Source organism: Callorhinus ursinus, unplaced genomic scaffold, assembly GCF_003265705.2.
Source record: "Callorhinus ursinus isolate GAN/ISIS: 27379988/994484 unplaced genomic scaffold, GSC_fseal_2.0 scaffold15, whole genome shotgun sequence".
Classification (NCBI taxonomy): Eukaryota; Metazoa; Chordata; class Mammalia; order Carnivora; family Otariidae; genus Callorhinus; species Callorhinus ursinus.
The window spans coordinates 5,450,723-5,474,901 of record NW_027397077.1 but is presented as its reverse complement, the minus strand read 5'-3'; the positions used below and the strand labels follow the sequence as shown (position 1 = coordinate 5,474,901).

At 47.6% G+C, this 24,179-nt stretch overlaps 1 protein-coding gene across 5 annotated transcripts in view; it reads left to right on the top strand.

Annotated features, from left to right (window-relative positions):
* Positions 1 to 20,244, top strand: part of CDC25A (cell division cycle 25A) — a 28,101-nt gene extending 7,857 nt beyond the window's left edge. For all 5 annotated transcript variants that reach the window (XM_073901104.1, XM_025885579.2, XM_025885577.2 and 2 more), the window contains 9 exons: positions 1,117 to 1,251; positions 1,778 to 1,852; positions 7,094 to 7,267; positions 12,757 to 12,855; positions 14,295 to 14,357; positions 14,452 to 14,550; positions 15,601 to 15,731; positions 17,928 to 18,039; positions 18,275 to 20,244. In XM_073901104.1, coding sequence (XP_073757205.1) covers positions 1,117 to 1,251; positions 1,778 to 1,852; positions 7,094 to 7,267; positions 12,757 to 12,855; positions 14,295 to 14,357; positions 14,452 to 14,550; positions 15,601 to 15,731; positions 17,928 to 18,039; positions 18,275 to 18,415 — 1,029 coding nt within the window. In that variant the 3' untranslated portion in view covers positions 18,416 to 20,244. The remainder of the gene's footprint in view (positions 1 to 1,116; positions 1,252 to 1,777; positions 1,853 to 7,093; positions 7,268 to 12,756; positions 12,856 to 14,294; positions 14,358 to 14,451; positions 14,551 to 15,600; positions 15,732 to 17,927; positions 18,040 to 18,274) is intronic.
* The last annotated feature ends 3,935 nt before the right edge of the window (positions 20,245 to 24,179 follow it).

Below are 24,179 nucleotides of genomic sequence, written 5' to 3'. Positions count from 1 at the left end.
CACTATCAGCAATGTTTGTATTAGTAATGTTTATCTCTAGGTGTGTTTTTTGTTTTTGTTTTTGTTTTTTAAAGATTTTACGTATTTGACAGAGAGAGAGTACCAGCAGGGGGGAAGGGCAGAGGGAAAGGGAGAAGCAGACTCCGCTCTGAACAGGGAGCCACTTGGGGCTCAGTCCCAGGACCCTGAGATCATGACCTGAGCTGAAGGCTGACCCTTAACTGACTGAGCCACCTGGGTACCCCAGCAATGTTTATCTCTAGATGGTAGATTTAGGAACCATCTTTGTAAATTTCCTATATTAAATATATATTAGTTTCACGATGGGGGTTCCCCCCCAAACAACAACACAGTGTCACCTAGTGAGATACCCTATTTTTACTCCAGGAGCGGTTCTCTCTCCTAGGAGAAAATGTGAGAGAAGCTTGGGCTTTGGAGTCAAACGGGTGAGCCATGTGGTCTTGTGGTAACCTCTCTTAAGCATTGGTTTCCTGACTTGCTAAATAAGTAGAAAAGGAGTTACTCCCCTTAATGTGTTGTGAGGTTTAAATGGAACTGAACACCTCAGACCGTATTGTAGTGTCCAGTACACAGTAACTCCTCAGTTAAAAGCAGCACTTGCCATTTAAACTCCAAGTCTAACGGACTAGGAGAGACAGTAGAACCAGGCCACCCTTTACCGCGCCCCTTCGGAGCTGGAGTTACATGAGCATTCTCTAGGCCATTCTGTGGGCAGAGATTGCATCTTCCCACCGTTCCTCATTGCGGCCTGTTGTCCTCCTGTGTCACAGCCCGCATGTCGATCTCCCTGTTCGCTGATTCCAGTCCTCTGATAAAGCAAACCTTGCCCTTCATTAGAGGCTCTCCCCAGATCCCACTGTAAGGTGAATTGCTTCTCAGAAAAGGTTTTTGTGAAGGTTTCCAGGCCTGATTCTACTCAGGACTATGTGTAGACATCAAATCCTTTATCATCTTAGGCTGCATTTTCCTTTGATGAGTATCTGTTAAAATTTTACTTCTAATAAATACAGTATGTTTCCCTCATAAAATCTAGTGACCCATCCGAGGAAATCCAGTCTGATCAGTTATTAACAAGCCATGAATTCTGTCTTCCAGCTTTCCTCCAATGAAAGAGATGGCAGTGAACCGGGGAATTTCGTTCCTCTTTTTATGCCCCAGTCCCCTGTGACGGCCACTTTGTCTGATGAGGACGATGGCTTCATGGACCTTCTTGATGGAGAGAATCTGAAGGTGCTGTGTGTGTGTGTTCCTGCCCATTCCCCTAAGTACCCTGGGGAAGTCCTGTGAGAAAGAACAGCAATTCCCCAGGGCTTTGGGGTGGCTGCTATTTTTGTTCTTTGGGTGAGAATTTATTGAAACTCTGCTCCTAGTCTAATTAAATCTGAGGTGGAAGTGGGGCAGTTCTTCAAAAGAAGACACCCAGAGGATCCTTCATACCCTGAAGGAGCTGACAGTCTATTTTGTACAAGAGACCTGGAACAAGAAGAGTTTTAAGATGAGCTGGCGTGAAACTGGAAAGCCAGAGGCACCTCTTCACGTACCCTTGGGTTGGAAGGTGCTTTTAGCTACACGTTCAGATGTCTGAATTGTGAAACATGATGCTCTTCTGACCTTAACATATTGGGCAGTGGGAAAGAGGAGCAAACATTAGAGGCTTCCTATCCAAGCCTGTCTGATACTCCTCAGGCAGAATCACACCTAATGCCTTCAAACTGTTAGTCTCTGCTGGATCTTTATAATAGTTTTTCTATTTTAGAATGATGAAGAGACCCCGTCATGCATGGCAAGCCTCTGGACAGCTCCCCTTGTCATGAGAAGAATGACAAACCTTGTAAGTTGTTTCCATTGTCTGGAGAGAGCCTCGAGTAATTAGGCCTCTGGGACAGAGTGGACTAGACTAAATGGAAAACTAATCTTTCTGCCCACATCACCACAGGGATCAAAAATAGTTTCATTTGATTCTGTCTTTGAGTCTGTGGGCCTTTCCCCTGACTGGTCACTAGTGTTCTCTAGTGTAAAGAGAACTGTTTACACTGTTTCTTTAAGTTTTCTTTTGTCCTCATTGGTGTGTGAGGAAGTCTGGCTGATAAATACACATGTAGTTCTTATTTTTATAATTTTTAGTTTATCCCAGCCATTCTTGGTCAAGTTAATGTCGTGTGTGTGTGTGTGTTAATGTCCTTTCTGTTCAACTCTGACCTCTCTTACTTTCTAGTTGAAGATCTCAGGGAAATATCTGCTAAATTGAATTCCTCACAAGTGACAGTGATTGATGGCACCTTTGTGTTCTAAGCTGTGGGTGCAAGTATGGATAGTCTGGGGATTGGCCCTGCATGAGGCTGAGTTCACAGGCTGGGGCCTTGTTCGGCCTCAAAACACAGCATCTCCCCTAGGAGCTATTGAGGAGTACACCTACGTGGGCACTCTGAGCTCTTTAGAGCTCCCGTTTGCAAGGTGGGGAGCTGGCTGTCCTCTGTCCCTGGGTCTCTGGCTCTCCTCTTTCTTCAGCTTGTTTGGTTGTTTTGTCCACACTTTCCAGCATTTGCACGACGTCTGCCAAACATTTGGAACACTGCTTTATCTCTGTTTTCTGCTCAAAGATTCTGCTTTACTTCAGGTATTTTCCACATGGGGTTTAGGATTATTTCAGAGCTTAAGGGTGCTGAGAGTATTACCCATAGATAATTGAAGTTTTATATCATTTTTATGTTTTTCCATTTCTCCTGTATAGACTCACCCACAGCTCATATTTAGGACAGATATTTGTGTTTCTTTTGCCTAGGTTAAGTTAGAATTGCCTTTGACCCAGCTAGGCATTTCGTTACAATTGTTACTGCTAGAAGCACATCCTTGGATGACTACGTCATTGGAATGGGGTCCGAAAGTGGCCCGTGAAGCTCTGTTTTGCACCTCTGCAGAGCAGAGCCATCTCTGGCCCTCAGCTTAACTTGCTCTGAGAGGTGGTGTGAGTTTGAGAAGGGGCAGGTGGCTTGCTGTGGCCACCATCATTGCCTTCAGCCAGGAATCTGAGGCGTCAGTAGATGAACTCAGTCTGCTTTCACATTGAGGCTTCCCTTCTAGCCGGTGTCCTTAATTAGCCATCTTTATAGCCTGTGTAACATTGTCTTGTCCCAAATAGGGTTTGTCCCCACTGTCATCCTCAGCTACACCTTTGTGGGTTTTTTTTTTAAGATTTATTTATTTGTCAGAGAGAGAGAGAGCACAAGCAGGGGAAGCTGCAGGCAGAGGGAGAAGCAAGCTCCCCGCTGAGCAAGGAGCCTGATGTGGGGCTCGATTCCAGGACCCTGGGATCATGACCTGAGCTGAAGGCAGACGCCTAACCAACTGAGCCACCCAGGTGTCCCTCAGCTACACCTTTAACTCAGTCCCCGTATTAAAACCTGACACTTTAAGGAGTAAGATAGCAAGGAGTGGGTTATTTTTCCACGTCTCCGTCATGGGGTAGCAGCAGAGTTCTGGAGCCCTCGATGGTGAAGCAGACCACAGCTTACCCTGTGTGTGTGGCCTTGTTAAACACACACGTATTGCCACATGTACCCCATCGAACGGGTGGGCCTTATGGACACTTCAAGGGCAGGAATGTGCATCACCCTGGAAAGAGCCATATACTGTGAGCAACCACCTGAGTGCTGTGAGCAACTCGGGGGCTGATCCCGCAGAGAGGGCATGTTTGCCAAGGGTCTCACGGTGTGTGGGAACTTGGGGGGCAGGATGTGTCAATTCATGAAAGAACAGTTCATCTGCATAGCCCTGTGAAGCTGGAGAACGGGGACGTGTGGTGGGCAGGGTAGAGGTTGTGACGGATGTCACTGGCCTGCCAGTCTAAGGGGTTTAGATGGATTTCCCCAGGGACGCTAGGATTCGTTGAGTGTGACTTAACTGGAAGGGAGGAGGGGTCAGTTAGAAACAGGGTACTTAGGAGCCAGTTGTGACTATGGCAAAGTGCTAAAGTGCTAATTTTCTGAATTACGGAGAGAGGAGGGAACAGATTGAAGGAATCATAAATTAGGAACAGGTGGTATTTAGGGGTAATAGTAAAGAAAAAATCATGACATTGACACCAAAGTTGTCAGTGGGAGAGACACTTTTTTTTTTTAAGATTTTATTTATTAGAATGAGAGAGAGTGCACAGGAAAGGGGCGGGGGTCAGAGGGAGAAGCAGACTCCCTGCTGAGCAGGGAGCCTGATGCGGGACTCGATCCCAGGACTCCAGGATCATGACCTGAGCCGAAGGCAGTCGCTTAACCAACTGAGCCACCCAGGTGCCCGTGGAGAGACACTCTTAAAATACATCCTCAATTTTGTTGGGTGTCTTTGTGTGTGTTTAAGTACCTGGTGGGTAGAGAACCTGCGGTCTCCCATCTTCTCCATAGTGTTTGGGATGGTAGAGATGTGCCCTCAATTATGCCACCTTAGGTGAGTACAACCAAAGGTGAAGTGGAATGATAGGACCTAGGGATCTGGGTTAGACCCCGCCTGAGCTACCCACAAATGGAGACCTTGAGAGATGCATTTCATCTGTCTGCATGTTTCCCAGTTTGTAAAACAAGGAGCCTTGATTAGGGGAAGGACCACATTTGTTGCAGGCTCTAATATCCAGGTAGTTGGAAAAAGACTTTTCAAGTATTAAATCTTTCTTTTTTCCAAGTATCAAGTCTGAAGACTATTTGCCTTTTTTTTTTTTTATCTTTCTCATGTATTTATATTCCATATCATCTAGCGCAACACTTGCCAAACAACAGTAACTGACAGACTTTCTATCAGTATATAGCCTATAGACTTCTGTTTCCATCAGGGATACTTTCAATCAAAGCTAGAAGCAAGACTATACCTGCACAGGGACACATCTTCACCAAGTGTGCAAATGCCTGGTGAAAATTAGATACTGTCACAGTACAAAATCAGAGCCCCACACCCTTAGGTATACATATAAATTGATATCCTTACATTTTTAAACTAGCACAGCCCTTGAACTATATATAAATATGGGACAAATGAACTATACTTTTGAGACCACTTACGAATTAAAGTAGATTAACATGCATAGCTATGAGGAAATGGGCTATTCCAGTACAAATGCTTTGACTAAATTCACTACTTTGAAAAACATAAATTATGTACAGAATGAGGAAGCTTGGGAAATGGCTATCAGTTTTTTTTTATTGTGTTTTTTTAATTTAATTTAAAATTTTATTTATTTATTTGACAGAGACCGCGAGAGAGGGAACATGAGTGGGAGAGGGAGAAGCAGGCTTCCTGCCGAGCAGGGAACCTGATAAGGGGCTCGATCCCAGGATCCTGAAATCGTGACCTGAGCTGAAGGCAGATGCTTAATGACTGAGCCACCCAGGTGCCCCTTTAATTGGATTTTTTAAATTACCAGTCGAGTTCTGGGACCCTTCACAGCGAGGACTTGCCTTGCACGGACGCTTACTACAGACTCACAATTGCTGAGCTGTATTGGAAATATGATTTCTGCCCTGGAGGAGTTCACAATTCCCTCTGAGACTGTTGAAAGCAGTGAATTCTTTTCCCAAAAATGCTTCCAGCTTTTCCAGGTTAAAAAAAATCCGGGGGCGCCTGGGTGGCTCAGTCGTTAAGCGTCTGCCTTCGGCTCAGGTCATGATCCCAGGATTCTGGGATCGAGCCCCGCATCGGGCTCCCTGCTCGGCAGGAAGCCTGCTTCTCCCTCTCCTCCCCCTGCTTGTGTTCCCTCTCTTGCTGTCTCTCTCTCTGTCAAATAAATAAAATCTGAAAAAAAACCTCTGGTCCTGCTTTTCAGAAAACATTCCATTAAAAGAAATTTCAGAAAAGTTAGGAGAAAATCCATGGTCTCTGGGACAGCTGACCTGGGAGTGGCACACTCTTGCTGGGGATTAACCTGAATGTTTCAAGGACACATCATCAAAATTGTAGTATCAGCTTTAAAAGGAGCGGTTTACCAGGGTATGAAAGGAAATTTCTGCATGGAAGGAAAAGCTAGGCCAAGACACACTGAGTCATAAACAGACACACGAATTTAGACTGTCCCTACCACTGGTCGGAGTGGCTGCCCTAGGACTCTGGGAAATTCATCCTAGAAAGACCAACTTTTGAACACAATTCTGAAGGCACTTGCTTCTCTGTGCACCCCCGCTCCTTGCAGACTTACACCCTTAGCACTATTTTAACACCTTATTAGCCCTGTTTCCTAGCATATTCTAGCTACCTCCCACCTTTTCTGGATTTAGGTGGGGTATTAAAATCTGTTGAGCTACTCAAGCAAGGTACAAGTTATCAAAACGAGAGGAGGAGGCAAACCAAAAATGTTTTCCCATCTAGAGGGTAACAGTTATTTGACTCTTAGGACCCTGTGTAGATAGTGAGCTTTTGAGAGTGGATTGTCGTCTTCATCTCCATATCATGTCAGCTGTGTACTTTTCTTTTTTCTTTTTCTTTTTTTTAAGATTTTACTTATTTATTTGACAGACAGAACACAAGCAGGGGAGAGGGTCAGAGGGAGAAGCAGGCTCCCCGCCGAGCAGGGAGCCCGATGTGGGACTCGACCCCAGAACCCTGGGATCGTGACCTGAGCCGAAGGCAGACACTTAATGACTGAGCCACCCAGGTGCCCAGCTGTGTACTTTTCACTGGGCACCAGGTAGTTGGTGGCTACTATGTGCCAGGCCCTCCAAGAGTCGCTGGGACTAGAGGAAGGGACGGTGTCTGTTTCCTGACTTAGGGTGAATTTTAAACCATCTCAGGAAGCCCTTGACCCATCCTCTTTACCGTCCAAGTGAGCAGGGGGTTTTTGTTTGGTTTTGGTTTTAAGATTTATTTATTTTAGAGCTCCAGCAACTGGGGAGAGAGGGGCAGAGGCGGAGGGAATCCTGAAGCAGACTCCCTGCTGAGTACAGAGCCTGACAAGGGAAGGGGTTCAATCCCAGGACCCTGAGACCGTGACTTGATCTGAAATCCAGAGTCGACTGCCTAACTGACTGAGCCACCCAGGTGCCCCTCAAGTGAGCAGGTTTTAATGGAAGATGGGTCTCTTTTTTTTTTTCCCCCGTAGGGCAATCGATGCAAGCTGTTTGACTCTTCTTCCACATGTAGCTCCATCACCCGGACAGTGTTAAAAAGACCAGACCGATCTCAGGAGGAGCACCTGCCCGTAAATACGAAGCGGAGAAAGAGCATGGCTGGGGCCAGTGCCGAAGAGGCAGCCAGTCCAGAGAAGCCCCAGGAGGTTAGTTTTGCAGGTGCCTTTTTGCTCAAGGAGAATGATACTGTATTTTTTAATTCTGAAATTTCCATCTGGTTCTTTTTCTTTGCCAAAACTTAACTATTTTCCATTTGTTTCAAGCATGTTCCTAATTGGCTATTGAAGCATTTTTAGGATGGCTGCTTTTAAAATCCTTACCAGATAATTCCAGCATCCATGTTGTGGTGTTGGCTTCTATTGATTGTCTTTTCCTATTCAAGTTGAGATCTTCCTGGTTCTTGGTATGACAAGTGATCTTTCAGTTGTATCTTGTGTATTTTGGGTATTATAAGACTCTGGTCTATATAAATTTTCTGTTTAGGCCTCTGCTACTGCAGGGATGATAAGGGTGGAAGGTCAGGTTCCCCAACATGGCCTCCCTTGACACACTGGGTGGGGGCAAGTCTCATTATGGCTGGGCAGGAGTGGGAGTTCAAGGTCCCCACTAGGCCTCTGCTGACACCATCCTGGTGGGATGGAGACTGGGCACTTCATTACAGATAGGCAAGGATTGGATGAGTAAGTTCCCCACTTGCTGACCAGGTATGGTGTAGGGCCATCATTTTTCCCTTGGTGTTTGGCTACAGTGGTGGTATTGTCTAAAAGTTTTCTGTCTTTATAGGTGGCCCTTTTCCTAGTCCTTTGGCTAGGGAGGACAGACTTCCCTTAGGGTTTGTTTCTTTGGGTTTGCTGCATCACTGTCTCCTGGTCTGCTTGGATCTATAAATTTCCCATTACTTTAAGTTTGTCTCACAACTGTGTAGTGTTTTTCATTGTATTCTAAGTGTTTTAATTGCTTTGTTTTCTTTTAATTCAGACCTATTGTGGCCTAATAAAAGTTTGATTTTTGTAAAAACTTTCACCTTACTCAAAAAAATATGTATCCTCTGGTGTCAAGTTCAGCATATCCAATTCTATCAAATCAATTGCTCATAGTTTGTTATGGTTTGTTTTCCTGTTATTTTGGAACTTTCTCTACTGATAATATATCAGGAACTTTTTTTTTAAGATTTTATTTATTTATTTGACAGAGACATAGCAAGAGAGGGAACACAAGCAGGGGGAGTGGGAGAGGGAGAAGCAGGCTTCCCGCTGAGCAGGGAGCCCGACGCAGGGCTGGATCCCAGGACCCTGGGACCATGACCTGAGCCGAAGTTAGATGCTTAACGACTGAGCCACCCAAGCGCCCCATAGATTTCCTGATTTTAAAACTATTCTTGCTGGGGCACCTGGGTGGCTCAGTCGTTGGGTGTCTGCCTTCGGCTCAGGTCGTGATCCCAGGGTCCTGGGATCGAGCCCCGCATCGGGCTCCCTGCTCCGCGGGAAGCCTGCTTCTCCCTCTCCCACTCCCCCTGCTTGTGTTCCCTCTCTCACTGTGTCTCTCTCTGTCAAATAAATAAAAAAAAATCTCAAAAAAAAAAACTATTCTTGCTTAATGAAATGTCATGTTTGGCTTATTTAGAATTGCTTTTATTAAACACGTTTTTCCTTCATTATACTGTCCTTATATCAGATTTTGGTATTAAGGTTTGGTATTAAGCATTGTAAAATAAACTGGAGAACTGCCCATGTTTTCTGTAGCATGAAAAGGTTTGAGTAACCACTAGTTGTCTTAAAAGGTTAGCTAGAGGGGTGCCTGGGTGGCTCAGTCAGTTAAGTGTCTGCCTTCGGCTCAGGTCATGATCCCCATGGTCCTAGGATTGAGCCCTGCATCGGGCTCCCTGCTCAGTGGGGAATAAAAAAAAGTCAGCTAGACAACAACCATGAAAATACCTAGGCCTGGTGTTTTACGTTTTATAATCTGTTTTAGTTATCTAATACTTGATGAGCATTTTACTTTTTCTAATTAAAAGTGGAATTCTAGGGGCGCCTGGGTGACTCAGTTGGTTAAGCGTCCAAGCCTTGATTTCAGCTCAGGTCGTGATCTCAGGGTTGTGAGATGGAGCGCCACATCGTGCTCTGTGCTGGGCGTGGTGCCTGCTAAAGATTCTCTCTTCCTCTCCCTCTGTACTACCCCCTCAAAAAAAAAAGGAATTCTAAACTAAAGGGCAGGAACATTTATGAAACTTTGCATTTTATACATGCCAACAAATTGCCTTCCATAAAGCTTCTTAAATATCCAGGAATATTCATTTCCTTGTACTCTTGCCATACTAGGAAATTACCTTTTTATTTTCTTAATATCGTTTCTAAATTTTTTTTTTTAAATAGAGAAAAGGGTAGGGGACAGAAGGAGAGGAAAAGAATTTTTTTTTTTTTTAAAGATTTTGTTTACTTATTTGACAGAGAGAGACACAGGGAACACAAGCACGGGGAGTGGGGGAGGGAGAAGCAGGCTTCCCACTGAGCAGGGAGTCTGATGCGGGGCTCCATCCCAGGACCCTGGGATCATGACCTGAGCCAAAGGCAGACGCTCAATGACTGAGCCACCCAGGTGCCCCAGGAAAGAGAATCTTAAGCAGGCTCCACACCCAGTGCAGAGCCTGATGTGGGCCTGGATTTCACGACCCTGAGATTATGATCTGAGCTGAAATCAAGTCAGATGTTTAACCAACTAAGCCACCCAGGCGCCCCAATATCATTTCTAATTGTCTCCAGTTTATTTGTTCAAATCTGGGTTGAAATAAGTTCTGTGCATTGCAGTTGGTCACGAGGTCTCTTATTATTTGGGTCCGGTGCTCCATCTTTTTGTTTCCTTCTTGAAGTTTTTGGCTGAAGAACTCAGGCCAGTTGTCCTGTAGAAAGAAGTTCCCAGTCCTATGGGATCTTCTAACATTGTCTTCTATCCTCTATATTACCCATAAACCTAGACTCTAGGAAGGCTTGATCAGATTGGAGTTCCATTTCTTTGGCACGACTATTTCCTGGATGATTTGTTTACTTTGATCAGGCGGCACACCACCGGGCAGCCATTGATGATTATTGCCTAGATTTCATTTAACCAAGGTTTCAAAAAGTGATCCTGCTGTTCCATCATTCTTCACTTACTGGCAGAATGTTCCTACAAAGAGAAACTTCTGCGCATCAAACTCTTTGGTCACCCTTGGGAAAGGCAAATGAATGCTGGATCTCTTTAAAGGGAACATACCCCGGGGCACCTGGGTGGCTCAGTCGTTAAGCGTCTGCCTTCGGCTCGGGTCATAATCGGGATCGAGCCCCGCATCAGGCTCCCTCCTCGGCAGGGAGCCTGCTTCTCCCTCTCCCACTCCCCCTGCTTGTGTTCCCTCTCTCGCTGTGTCTCTCTCTGTCAAATAAATAAATAAAATCTTTTAAAAAAAAAATGAAGGGAACATACCCCCATAAATACCAGCTATGACCAGCAAAGAGCACTAGCAGCAGCCCAGAGCCCCTCATATGCTTCCCCCGTCAGTAACACTGACCTGAACTCTGCTGATGTGGCTGAGTTTTGCCTGTATTTGAACCTTCTATCCTTGGACTCCTACTGTATATATTTCTTTTATGTCTGGATTCTCTTGTTCAGCATTATTTTTGTAAGAATCATGTGTTGTATCTATCCATGGTTGAGTGATGTCCCCCCTTTTTTGTCATTGCTGTGTAGTATTTCATCCCACAAACAGAGTACAGGTTATCTGTCCCATAGTTGATGTTTGGGTAGCTGTTCACAGGTTTTGACAACTATGAATAAAGCTGCTATAAACATTCTTGTACAGTTTTGTTTTGTAAACATATACTTTGATTTCTCATGAAATTCTGGTCCTAGGCTAGTCACGTGTTTGGCTTTGGTAGACACTCAGCCAAATCATTGTCCAGCAGGGTTCTTCTCACAACAGTGTATGAGTGTTGCACTCTACATCCTTCCAGTATCCTTAGTGTTGTTCATCCCTTTAGTTTTAGCCATTCTGGTGAGTGTATGGTGTCTGCGGTTTTAGTTTGTATTTCCCTAATAGTCATTTTTCTTGGTCCTGGATTTTCCTCTCTGTATTGCTAGTCCAAGTTATTGCCCATTTTTCTACTGGATTATCTCTTATTTATGGGAGTATTCTATGTATTCAGAGATGAATCTTTTATTGAGAGATTGTATATCTTCCTACTCTGGCTTGCCTTTTCTCCTAATACTGTTCTTTTGATGAACAAAATTTCTTGATTTTTTTTAAATGTATTTCAGTTAATCAATCTTATTTATGTTTAGTGCTTTTTGTGTCCTGCTTAAGAAATCCTTACCACCCCATGACTAGCCCTTTTGACATGGCCCTACTAGTCTGGTAGCTTCCTTGCTACTATCAGAAGGCATTCCAGGTTTATCTTGTATATTTCTTGTCTCAACATGGAGTCAATTATATCTTCAAAAAGCCTTGGTTTCTTTTCTTTTTTTTTTTTTTTTTTTTTTTTTTTTTTAAGATTTTATTTTTAATGAGGCGCCTGGGTGGCTCAGTCGTTAAGTGTCTGCCTTCGGCTCAGGTCATGATCTCACGGTCCTGGGATCGAGCCCCGCATCGGGCTCCCTGCTCCGCGGGAAGCCTGCTTCTCCCTCTCCCACTCCCCCCGCTTGTGTTCCCTCTCTCGCTGTGTCTCTCTCTGTCAAATAAAATCTTTAAAAAAAGATTTTAAGTCATTTCTACACTCTATATGGGGCTCGAACTCACAACCCCAAAGATCAAGAGTCTCACGCTCCACTGATTGAGCCAGCCAGGCATCCTCAAGCCCTGGTTTCTTTTAGTGGAAAATAATTTTCAGAGACCACAGTATCCTTTAGGAATGCTCATTGTACCTCTAGAGCTTCTCAGTGAACAGAGTTAAAAAATATTTATTTTAGACTTAGCCTTAATTTTTTTTTAAGGATTTTATTTATCTGTTTGATAGAGACACAGTGAGAGAGTGAACATAAGCAGGGGGAGTGAGAGAGGGAGAAGTAGGGAGACGCAGGCTTCCCTCCCAGCAGGGAGCCCGATCGAGTCTGGGGCTCGATCCCAGGACCCTGGAACCATGACCTGAGCTGAAGGCAGACACAACGACTGAGCCACCCAGGTGCTCCATAAACTTAGCTTAATTTTAATTCCCCTTTTTTAAAAAGGTAGGGAGGAGTGCCTGGGTGGCTCAGTCAGTTAAGTGTCTGCCTTCGGCTCAGATCACGGTCCCAGGGCTCTGGAATCAAGCCCCACATCAGGCTCCCTGATCAGCGGAGAGCCTGCTTCTCCCTCTTCCTCTGCCTGCCGGTTTCCCTACTTGTGCGCACGCGCACTGTCTCTCAAATAAATAAAGTCTTTTTGAAAAATTTAGAAAGGGAAGAAGAAAAACTTAGTTTCAGAACATTTCAGTTAGACACTAAAATAATAGTAGACCTAGTCAGTGACCTACTTTCTCTTTTTCATTCTAGATTCAATCAAGTAAGAAAAAGTATTTGCTAAATGTAGACCTTTACATGTCACTCTCCTCCTGAGACATGTGCTAGGTGAATGTTTTCAAAAGTCCTATTGAGAATCATGGCCTCATTTTCTACCTTTGATTTGTTACAGATTCTACATCAGTCTTTATCCCTGGCATCTTCCCCAAAGGGGACCATTGAGAACATTTTGGATAATGACCCAAGGGACCTTATAGGAGACTTCTCCAAGGTAATTCTAAACAGACACAAGGAGAGCTGCTCTATGTGATTTGGGTTTTAGTGTGTTTCCTAGAACCCCCCTCCCCTCAGCCTTTCTCCCTCCCTGGGGTGGCTCTTGCAATGCCCCCAAGGGGACACAGTTTGAAGTTCTTAAAGATAAGGAAACAGACTCATGATCTGATGTATCTTGGTCTCTCTGGGACTGTCGACCTTACTGGTACTGATCAGACAAAGTAGGAAGCCACCAACCAGCCACCTCAACTCCCACCCAAAGTCCAGGCCCTTTGGGAACTGTGTTTCTGATTATAAAAATAGTAGTGCAGTAAAGTACAAAGACGCAAGAATAAACCTATAGCCTCACTACACAACTGTGTATGGAAAGGTTATCTTAGAAGAACCGAAGCTGACGGATCTCTCTGTTGTCCAGAGAAGCACAGCCTTTGAGGGAGAAGGCCCTCAGGGAAGTGCAGAGGAAGGCCTGCTGATGGCCTGATAGTACAATTTGCTGAGTGGAGGACTTGGCTGCCTTTGGGCTGTGGTGAAATACAAGGGTGGGACAGAGAATGTGTCGGTAGCAGCTCATGTAGCCACACAGGACGTGAAGGCTACTAGATCAATTTCTTAGTCATTAGTTTAGCTAACATTTATTGAAGCACTACTGTTACGTGTTAGGGAGAGATTCCAGTATGAGACCCAGTCCTTCCCTCAAAACACTTCTCATGTGGTAAGACCTGCCATGTCATGGACCGCACGGAAGATGGAAGTGAAGGTCAGTGCAGTGTAAGCAGGCTGGGAGAAAAAAGGGGGGCTGTCTCAGAAGAGTGGGGAAGGTATGGGTCTGGGCCATATGTCATATTTCAGCCAGCTGAGTTTTGAAGGAATGGGGACACGTAAGGAGGTTAAAAACAGGAGACAATTCTATCTGAAGGGAAGAGCGAGCAAAGACTGGGTGTGTCCTCATTGGTGGAACCTTCCACTTGTCATAATGACCTTGCACATGGCCATAGGGATGGTGAGCTTTTGATTCAGCCAGTTGCCCTAATGAGTAATTGCTGATGTGCCTGTCTTTCCCCTCAAGGCCAGGCCAGGTCTCATTTTTCCCATCTCCAATGCCCAACACCATGTTCCTGACAGTCTGGCTACTGAGATGAAGGTTCCTGACAAGTAGGGGGAAGGAAATTACCTGAGGTTTCTGTATTTACATCGGGCTTACTAGCTAGCTATCCTTGGATAGGGTTACCCAGCTTTACATTTGGGAATGAGAACAATGTGCCATGTTGGTGTGTGCGAAAATGACATGTCAGAATTTTAATGAAGTGCCTAGATGAGTAACCTGCCTGTACTATTAAGGTTTGTGTATAAAGCTGCCTCTTACCAGGCAGGCTAGCAGTATAAATGTTGCATTTATAGGCCTTGAGATTTGCTAAGTCTCTTTTTTTTTTTTTTAAGGGTTATCTCTTTCGTACAGTTGCTGGGAAACATCAGGATTTAAAATACATCTCTCCAGAAATTGTAAGTCATCTTTTTGGATCCTGCAACCTGTGGGGTATTTGAACCTGTTGTTTCAGGCAGCCAAAGTTGATTTTCCTGGGCTTTCTCTCCACAGATGGCATCTGTTTTAAACGGCAAGTTTGCCAACCTTATTAAAGAATTTGTTATCATTGACTGCCGGTACCCGTATGAATATGAGGGAGGCCACATCAAGGTATGTTCTTGAGGTTTGCTTGTGAGTTCTACTGTTGTGGGAGGTGTAGAAGGAGCCCTGACAGGATCTGTGATTTTATTTTATAACTTTTTTTAAGATATTTATTTGAGAGAGAGAGAGGGAGAGGGGCAAAGGGAGAGGGAGACTCAGCAGACTCCCTGCTGAGCAGGGAGCCCGATGCAGGACTCCCATCCCAGGACCCTGGGATCATGACCTGAGTCGAAGGCAGATGCTTTACAGACTGAGCCACCCAGGCACCCCATGGATGTATGATTTTAAAAGGTGGAGGGGTGGTCAGGGTGCCTGGGTAGCATAGTTGGTTAAGCGTCCAACTCTTGATCTCAGCTCAGGTCTTGAACTCAGGGTTGTGAGTTCAAGCCCTGCATTGGGCTCCACACTGGGCATGGAGCCTACTTTAAAAAATAAATAAGAGTAAAAAGTAAAATAAAGGTGGGTGGTGACACCTGGCTGCTTACTAGCTCATATGCTGGTTATGAGAATTTTTAAAAGGGGCCTTGAATCCTGGTGCACTGAAGAATATTCCCTGGCCTACACTACTCCACCACATTGTACAGCAAATGTTCTCTGTCCTGTGCCTCACACCATCACCATCAAGGGCATTTCTAGGTGGTACCCACTGATTTCTAAGCCAGGCCTGGGCACCCCAAGGCTTCTGCCTAGAAGCCAGTCTCTGGTGACATGCCCCAGTCTATGCCAGACTTAATGATGCCTCTAAGTCTATAGTTGAATTAAGCTGCAGGGTGGAGGGCAGGTGTGGGGACACGGTTTCCCAGGAAGAAAGTAACTGGTTGTGCCAACTTAAATCTTTTAACCAATAAAATAGTGTTGAAATACAGTAAAGGGGTACACTAAATATAACAGCGTTTGCCACTGTCTCGGTGGCTTTTTGAAAGTCCCGAATTCATGAATACCCGTCCTGCCCATCACAGTCATAACAATAGGAGGTGCCCGATTAAAGATGACTCACAGAATCCTTACTGGCAAGGACAATGCGCACAGGTGCCAAAAGAGTCTCTGGTACCTCCACAGGGTGCGGTGAACTTGCACATGGAAGAGGAGGTTGAGGACTTCTTACTCAAGAAGCCCATCGTGCCTACTGATGGCAAGCGTGTCATTGTCGTGTTCCACTGCGAGTTCTCTTCCGAGCGAGGCCCTCGCATGTGAGTGCTGTGTGCAGCCGGGCTCTGGGCCAAGAGTCTGCGGTAACGGGGGGCATGAGGCGGGGGAGGCTCACACTCGGGGCGTATCTCGGCACACGGAGCACCCTCTTGGCACCTCCCAAGTCATTTCTGTACTTTAGCCTGCATACATGTAACTCTTTGCTTCTTTGAAAGTTCAAATTCATGTGTAGCAGATGTTTTCCCAAATTCTTAATCTATTAAGCAGTCATTTGATTTGATGAACAGCTTCCTTGAGTGTGGCTTTTTATAGGCTTGACCTAGCAGTGTCTGTTGCCAAGGCTTTGGGCCTTCTCCAGCCCGGCCCTGTCCCTGATGCTAGTGTGGTCCACGCTGGGAGAACTGAGGGACAGCTGGAGAGGGGGGTGGGGGCTGGGCCAGGGTGGGCTGCAGCTCTGACAAGGGTGGGCCAAGGTAGACTTTTCATAGGCCCACAGGCCTGGATTCTTGTGCAGCCTTTTCATCTTGAACCAGTTCAAAAGTCAGGACACGTGGGGGCGCCTGGGGGGCGCAGTTGGTTAAAAGTCCAACTCTTCATTTTGGCTCGAGTCATGTTCTCAGGGTCATGAGTTCAAGACCTGAGTTGGGATCCACGCTGAGCGGGGAGTCTGCTTGAGATTATCTCCCTCCCTCCCTCTGCCACACCCCCACACACCCCACACACACTCACTCAAATAAATAAATCTTTTTTTTTTTTTTTTTTAATTTGAGAGAGAGCGTGCACAGGAGTGGGGAAGAGAGAGAGGGAGAAGCAAACTTCCCCACTGAGCAGGGAGCCCCATGCAGGGCTCAATCCCAGGACCCTGAGATCATGACCTGAGCCAAAGGCAGACACTTAATGGACTGAGCCGCCCAGATGCCCCTAAATAAGTAAATCTTTTTTTTTTTTTTAAGATTTTATTTATTTATTTATTTATTTGAGAGAGAGAGAATGAGATAGAGAGCATGAGAGGAGGGAGGGTCAGAGGGAGAAGCAGACGCCCCGCTGAGCAGGGAGCCCGATGTGGGACTCGATCCCAGGACTCCAGGATCATGACCTGAGCCGAAGGCAGTCGCTTAACCAACTGAGCCACCCAGGTGCCCTAAATAAGTAAATCTTAAAAAAAAAAAAAAGGGCCATTTGCCTACGTGTGCTTCACCTGACTTCAGCAGCAGCTACTGTTTTGCCGCATTAGCACACATACAACTACAGCAGGAACTTGTCTCCCCGCCTTCCTCCCAAGGATAGGGACTGGCCCTGCATTGGCACAAAACCATAATTACAGGAAGAGGTAGGATTTGAGCGAGGACTCCTGTTCCTTCACAAATGGGATTATTCATTCAGGTACAAGTACTTACTGTTGCCCCTCACATGCTAGATAGTGTTCTGGGTAGTGTGGAGAATGGCAAAACGTAGGAGAACCAACAGCCCTGCCTTCAGGGAGCTTGCATTTCCAAGTGGGCGGGAGCAGACAGATAAGATAAAAAATAGGTCAGCTACTCTGTGTGTTAGAAGGTGCTTCGGAGACAAATAAAATGAGAGGTGGGTGCTCCCAGGCAGGTTGGAGGAAAAGCAAGGGGGCCAGAGTGGCTGGAGTAGAGAGGGGGGAGGGCTGCAGGGGCGGGGTACCACATTATGGGCCACTGTCAGGACTTTGGCTTTTGTACCAGGGGTTGGGAGGTCAGGAGCCACAGTGAGGTGAGGGTATTAGTAAGAGTATTCAGGATTCCGTCCAAGTGGGGGGTGCAAGTAGGCGCCCTGAGGCAGGAGCTAGGTCGGCCTATTTAAAAGGCATAGGAAGAAAGCAGCCAGCCTACACAGGAAATAAGGGAGGGACCCCGGCCGTGGAGGAGGCAGGGGGTGGGGTGCCAAGGGTGGAGACTGCATTGGAAAGCTGGCTCGGAAGCTGTCGCTCCACATGGGGTGCCGGTGGGGGGCAGGGGCTGGGCAGTAGGGCTGTGCAACTCAGAGGCAGGATCATTGGAGAGAGACCGTCTCCCTCCCACCACCTGTGAGCTCTTCCTAACGATCACGTGTGGCCAGGAACGCACGGCTCAACACTGACTGTTTGCAAGAATGACCGGGAAACTGGGAAGCTGTGTAAGGAGTGCTTGCACCGCCCCACCGCCCTCACTGTGTTGTCTCGTGTTGCTCTGTATCAGAAGGCCTCACCTTGCCTTGGCCTGCCTTCCTGACAGGTGCCGGTACGTGAGAGAGAGAGATCGGCTTGGTAACGAGTATCCCAAACTCCACTACCCTGAGCTGTATGTCCTGAAGGGCGGGTACAAGGAGTTCTTCCTGAAATGCCAGGTAAGGGGAAGTGTCTGGAGGGCACGGTGCCCCCCTCACCCAGCTCGGACAGTCCGATCTGTCTGGTGGTCATGGCTGTGTCTCGTCCTGGCTCTGGGGCTCTGCCCTGCACAAAGAAAGGCCCTGGAACGTGCTGTGCTTTTGGCGCTGCTCCGCACCTTGCAAGCCCAGATGGGGGGAGCCGGCTTCCCCGCGTGAGCCAGGGACCCCTCATCTCGTCCTCTCCTGTCTGCAGTCTCACTGTGAGCCCCCCAGCTACCGGCCCATGCACCATGAGGACTTCAAAGAAGACCTGAAGAAGTTCCGCACCAAGAGCCGGACCTGGGCAGGGGAAAAGAGCAAAAGGGAGATGTACAGCCGCCTGAAGAAGCTGTGAGGGCGGCCGTGCCAGACAGCAGCAGCCTGAGGCTCCCTCCGTGCCTCCCCCCTTCCCTCTTTGCTGCAGAGAAACTTGAGCGAAGGGGCCAGCCGCGTGCACGACGTGTGGAGAGAGGACCCGGAGCCGGTGGGCCTTCCCCTGGCTCTGCGCTCCCGGGGTTGGAGCGTCCCGCCAGCCGCACCCCTTCCGTCCCCGTAAGACATTCTCCTTCTGCCTCGGGACTGGCCGCCAAGGCTGTCACTGCTGTCACTGGCTGCAGCACCAGTCCGAGCACAGAGTCAAGAAGTTCTGACTTCTCACTGCCCGCCGTCGGACAGACCACCTGGGGCCTTACTGGGCACTGTCCTCTCCTGGGGGCGGGTAGGGAGAGTGTGAGAGAAGTAACGGAAGCAGAAATGCCGTGGTCAGATGCCAGAGACAGCCTGGGAAGGGAATGGTCTTGGTGGGATAACCCGTATCGTTAATTTATTCAACTTCATCAATCACTTTATTTTTTTTTTTTTTTTTTTAACTCCTGGAGACTTTTATTTAACTGCTTCTTTAAGTCATAATACTGCCATTCTGGGTAGGGTTTTATCATCCCAGGGACTACCTCTGCTTTTAAAAAAAAAAAAAGGTTGGGGGAGAAGCGGCAAACTTGTGTTGAGGGACAGAACTAGGAGCTCTGTCACCCCCAGGAGGCACTGTGGTACTGGGCCCGCTGCTATTTAAAGCCAAGGACTGAGGTACTGGTAGGAACAGGCACTGGACTCAGACTTGGCTACAGGACATAAGCTAAACCTCCCAGACCTACCTCGAAGGCCACTGAGATCTATGGGGGGGGGTGGCCCTGCTCTTCCTCACCCCAGTTCCCTGTGACGCTGGCTGGTATAGGAGTCCCAGTCAGGAAAGCACTTCAGGCAGCTTCCATTGGGCCGCCCCCAGATCATTGTTGGAATGTGGTAGTGTAGGTGTCCTAGAGTAGGGGGGGCAGGGCGGGGGGGGCTCTTCGGGATGGGGGAGGGGAGTGTATACTGAGTGTCTTGGATTACTCTGATACTCTTGAATAGCTTTTAATTTTCTAAAAATAGTCATTGTCCAAGTCAAGGAGGATCAAATCAGTGTTCGTGGGCCACCCAAGGGTGAAGAGGGGCTGGAAGCCCTGGGCATTAGGAGAGGGCTGTGGGTGCTGGCGTACAGATGACTATACCGAATGTGTTTCTCAGGAGGCAGCGTGGTGGGTTTTGAAGGTAAAACTTTCCGAGTTTATCATGTTTGAATTTGAGGGACAGGGAGTGATGGATCATCACTAGTTGCCCCGTCATCTAACCCCGTGGAAATGGGGGTCTCAAAGGAACAGCTCCTATCCAAGGAGCTGGGGCTGACTTGGTTGATTCTGGACAGGCCTATTTGGTTCCTGCTCATCCCCACCCATAGGCACCAGCCCCCACACCATCTTTGCTCCACTGGGGTGTAGCCAACTTTTTCTTAAACACAAGAGCCAGTCTCCCCTCTTAATTCCTTTCCTCCTCCCAAGGTAGGGAAGGAGGCAGTGGTACCGGGGATGGTTTGTTGTGTTGTTATGGGTTCCAGTTGCATTTGGCTGTAAAACAATCTTGTTAGAAAAAATCAGTGGGGAGGAGGGGAACAGGAAGAAAGAGGAAGGCCTCTTCCCCCTCTCACCGCACATTGAGACACATCTCAGTTGGTCTCTAATCTTGTTTGTAGGGATTCTGTTGGTTGGATGCCTGGAAAGGGAGGTGGGATGGCCCTCAGATGGTACCAGCTTAGCTCACATTACTGACCAGCTGTTGCAGGCTCTGAAAATAAAAACAATCCTGAACCCATGCTCTCTGCCTAGTTCTTGATGGATTTAAGAGAATTGTGTTTCCCTTTAAAATTCTGGGACCATACTTGACTAAAACCAGTGGGGGGTGGAGGGGTGGCCAAAATTCCTCAAGAGGCCAAAGGGCTCCTGTGTAGCAGGGCTTCAGGGGTGGCCAGAATGACCTCTAGTTACAACCCTGACTCCAAAAACTTGTCATTCAGATTGATTGGCAAGATGAAATAGGGACATCAAAGGTTACCCAAACCCGGCTCCTGGATGGCTCAGTCGGTTAGGTGTCTGTCTGCGGCTCAGGTCATGATCCTAGGGTCCTGGGATCGAGCCCCACGTTGGGCTCCCTGCTCAGCAGGGAGTCTGCTTCTCTCTCGCTCGCTGTCTTTCAAATAAGTAAAAGCTTCAACATCTATTCAGAGCCAGTCTTCTCTTCCTCACTCTCCCTGACTTTGTTCTTTAAATTTAAGCAGGTAACACTTCTCTGGATTATTGCCAAAGCCAGCTGGCCTTTGGCTTAGCCTGTTGTTGCCACAACCAACTTGCTTAATGTCTAATTAGGTCAGCCCATTCTTACTGAAGAGTTTAATGGCTCCTTGTTGCCTATAAAATTAAACTTGAACTCTAGCCCATGTGCAAAGATACAACCCCAGCCTTACCCTACGTTCATCTTACGCTCCAATAACAGGCAGAGCTCTATTTCTAGAATGTACCCTGCCCTCTGAACCTTGCTTGGAAGTTTGGTTGAGAGCTGAGAATCTTGGGTAAGACAACTCAAAAAAAATTAGGGGCAGCTGTGTTGTATGCAAGCCATCATCCGTTGGTTCCAATAAAAAATGTTTTAAGTTCGGGGGCACCTGGCTGGCTCAGTCGGTGGAGCATGTGACTTGAGCCTGGGGTTTGTGAATTCGAGCTTAATAGTAAATCGTCCAGTCTCACCCATTCCCCCAAGGTAACTGCTACCCCTGGCATTGTGATTGTTGCCTAAGCAAGCAGATACAGAATTGCTTTTCATGTTTTAAAACTGCGCAAATATCTCCATTTTGTGTACATTCTTCTGCATCTCACTTTGGGTTTTTTGTGGGTTTTTTTAAGATCTTATGTATTTGAGAGAGAGTGCGTGCACGTGGGGAGGGCTGGAGGGGAAGGTAGAATTCCGAGCTGAGTGCTGAGCCCGATGCAAGGCTTGAGATCACGACCCAAGCCCAAACCGAGAGGTGGACGCCCAACTGGCTGAGCCACCCAGGCACCCCTCACTTCGGTTTTTAGACTCTGTTTCTTACACCAAGCGGCATAGGGGCACTTGGCTCCAGGAAGGGCAACGCATGAGTCAGTGATGACTCACAGGTCACACCTCTCCAACCAAGGAATCTGCAGTAAGTCACTTCTCGCTGCCTGGTGCCTTTCCTCAGAGATAACAAAGGGCACTTGAAGTAGATATTCCACTGCCGCTACCCCTGTCCCAACGTTCTGTGACTCAGGTATTTGGATGCCCCCATACCCACTTCAGATCTACTGGGAAGAAGGGCATCCATGGAAGAAGAGCTGTTGCTTTCACGTGCTCATTCAACAAACATTTCAGTTGTGCTAGGTAGGCACTGAGGATGAGATGTGTACCAGGCAGGCTCTCCTCAAGGAGCTCACCAACTAGTGGAAGAAAATAGTCCCTTCAAGACCAGGAGCACGTGGGAGTGACACTTCTGTGGAAGAGAAGCGAGGATCAAGACAGGTGTAGAGCAAATAGTGCTCAAGAGGGATGGAAGGAAGCATACCACCCAGGAGGTGATGGGTAAGCCTGATCTTGAGCAGGACTCTCAGGAGACAGGGTATTCCTGGAAGAAGGAATAGAAGGGTGAAACAGCACACATTGATGAATGTAGATGAGGTAGGGGACAAGCTTGGGAGGGCAAGGGTGGTGGAGAGGGACCAAAAACTGGATGAGGAGCTGAGGAGTCTGTGGAGAGCAGGACTTCTCAAGTTTAACAGAGCAGAAGTCACACCGGGGGAACTCGTTAAAACGCAGATTCTGGCTCCATAGGCCTGGGATTCTGCATTTTCTCGAACTCATGACCTGGAGATCAAGAGTTGCAGGCTCTTCTGACTGAGCCAGTTAGGTGCCAAGCGACTCTGCCTTACTGACAAGCTCCTGATGCCACGGGCCTTGGTCCACACTTGGTGAAGCCAGCCCGTGCGAGGCAGCAGTGGCTGAGGGGTCTGGCTGCCGAGGGGCGCACAGCCACAGGGGAAGCTGTGGGCCTGGGAAACCACGACGCTGGGCACTAGGACCTGGTGGTGGGTGGATGGTAGCAGGGGGAGGGAGAGGCCACGGTGGCGTCCTGGCTCCTAACCTGAGGAACTGGGTAGACTGTTGGCGCTTAGAGCAAAAAGTATAGGAAAGGAATTGTCTGCCTTGAGGAACTTCATAACGCTGCTGGCCTATATTCTCCATAAGTGTCAGCACCACGCAGGGCAGAGGGGCTGAGGAACCGTTCCAGATTAAAGGAGACTCGAGAGACCTGACAACTAAATGAAATATGGGGTCCTGGACCAAAACAGAAAGTGCTGTAAAGGACATTTTGGGGACAATTTACAAAATTGCAATATGGACTGTTAATTAAGGTTAAAAGACTGCCTCAGTGTTTAAAGTTCCCTGAATTCAATAATTATCTAAGGATATCCTTATTCTCAGGAAATAACACTGCAGTTAAGGTTAAGGACTATGACATAGGAGAGTGCCTGGCTGACGAGGTCAGTAGAGCGTGAGACTCTTGAACTCAAGGTCGTGAGTTCAAACCTCACCTTGGGTGTGGAGCCTACTTATTTTATTTTTTTATTTGACAGAAAAAGACACAGCGAGAGAGGGAACACAAGCAGGGGGAGTGGGGGAGGGAGAAGCAGGCTTCCCGCCGAGCAGGGAGCTGGATGTGGGGCTCGATCCCAGGACCCTGAGATCATGACCTGAGCCGAAGGCAGACGCTTAATGACTGAGCCACCCAGGTGCCCTGGGTGTGGAGCCTACTTAAAAAAAGGGGGGGGTGCATCTGGGTGGCTCAGTACGTTAAGCGCCAGACTTTTTTTTTTTTTATAAAGGTTTTATTTATTTATTTGACAGAGAGAGACACAGCGAGAGAGGGAACACAGCAGGGGGAGTGGGAGAGGGAGAAGCAGGTTCTCCACTGAGCAGGGAGCCCGATGCGGGGCTCGATCCCAGGACCCTGGGACCATGACCTGAGCCGAAGGCAGACACTTAACGACTGAGCCTGCAACTGAGCCACCCAGGCATCCCTGATTTTTCTTTTTTTAAGTAAACTCTAGGCCCAACATGGAGCTGACAACTCAGAGATGACGAGTTGCATGCTCTACCAACTGACCCAGCCAGGCGCCCCCCAAAATCAATGACTTGATAAAGGGTCTAAGGGAGTTCTTTGTACTATTTTTGCAACTTTCTGTAAATATGAAATTATTTCAAAAGAAAGAAGTTTAAGAGAACTTCCAACCTCGGCTCCTGTGTGGACTGGGCAGGTGTGGGCAGTGGACTGTCCAGATGCCTGGGTGGGCGGGGATGAACGTGAGGGAACTGCCCTGCAGAAATATCCAGGGTGGTGAAAGAAACTTGTTCCAAGCGCCCAAATGGCATTGGTGTAGGAGAGAGGTGGGGGGGAGGGGCGCGAGGGCCCCAGGGAAGCAATGAGAGGCAGGAGGGCAGGATGGCAGGGACAGGGACAGCCCGGGGAAGGGAAGTAGAGCCAGGGGCCGTGTGGCAGGAAGGCCTGAGAAATAAGGGAAAGCTCTGCTGGCTGGGGCCGGAACGCGCCCAACGACCTTGATTAAACAAAGGCTGCCCACCCTGGGGTGGAGGCAGAGGAGAGACAAGGAGGGAGGTAGAAACAGCCTCGGGGGTGAACGGGGTGATCCCGGGCTGTTCTCAGCCTCCAGGTGACTGTG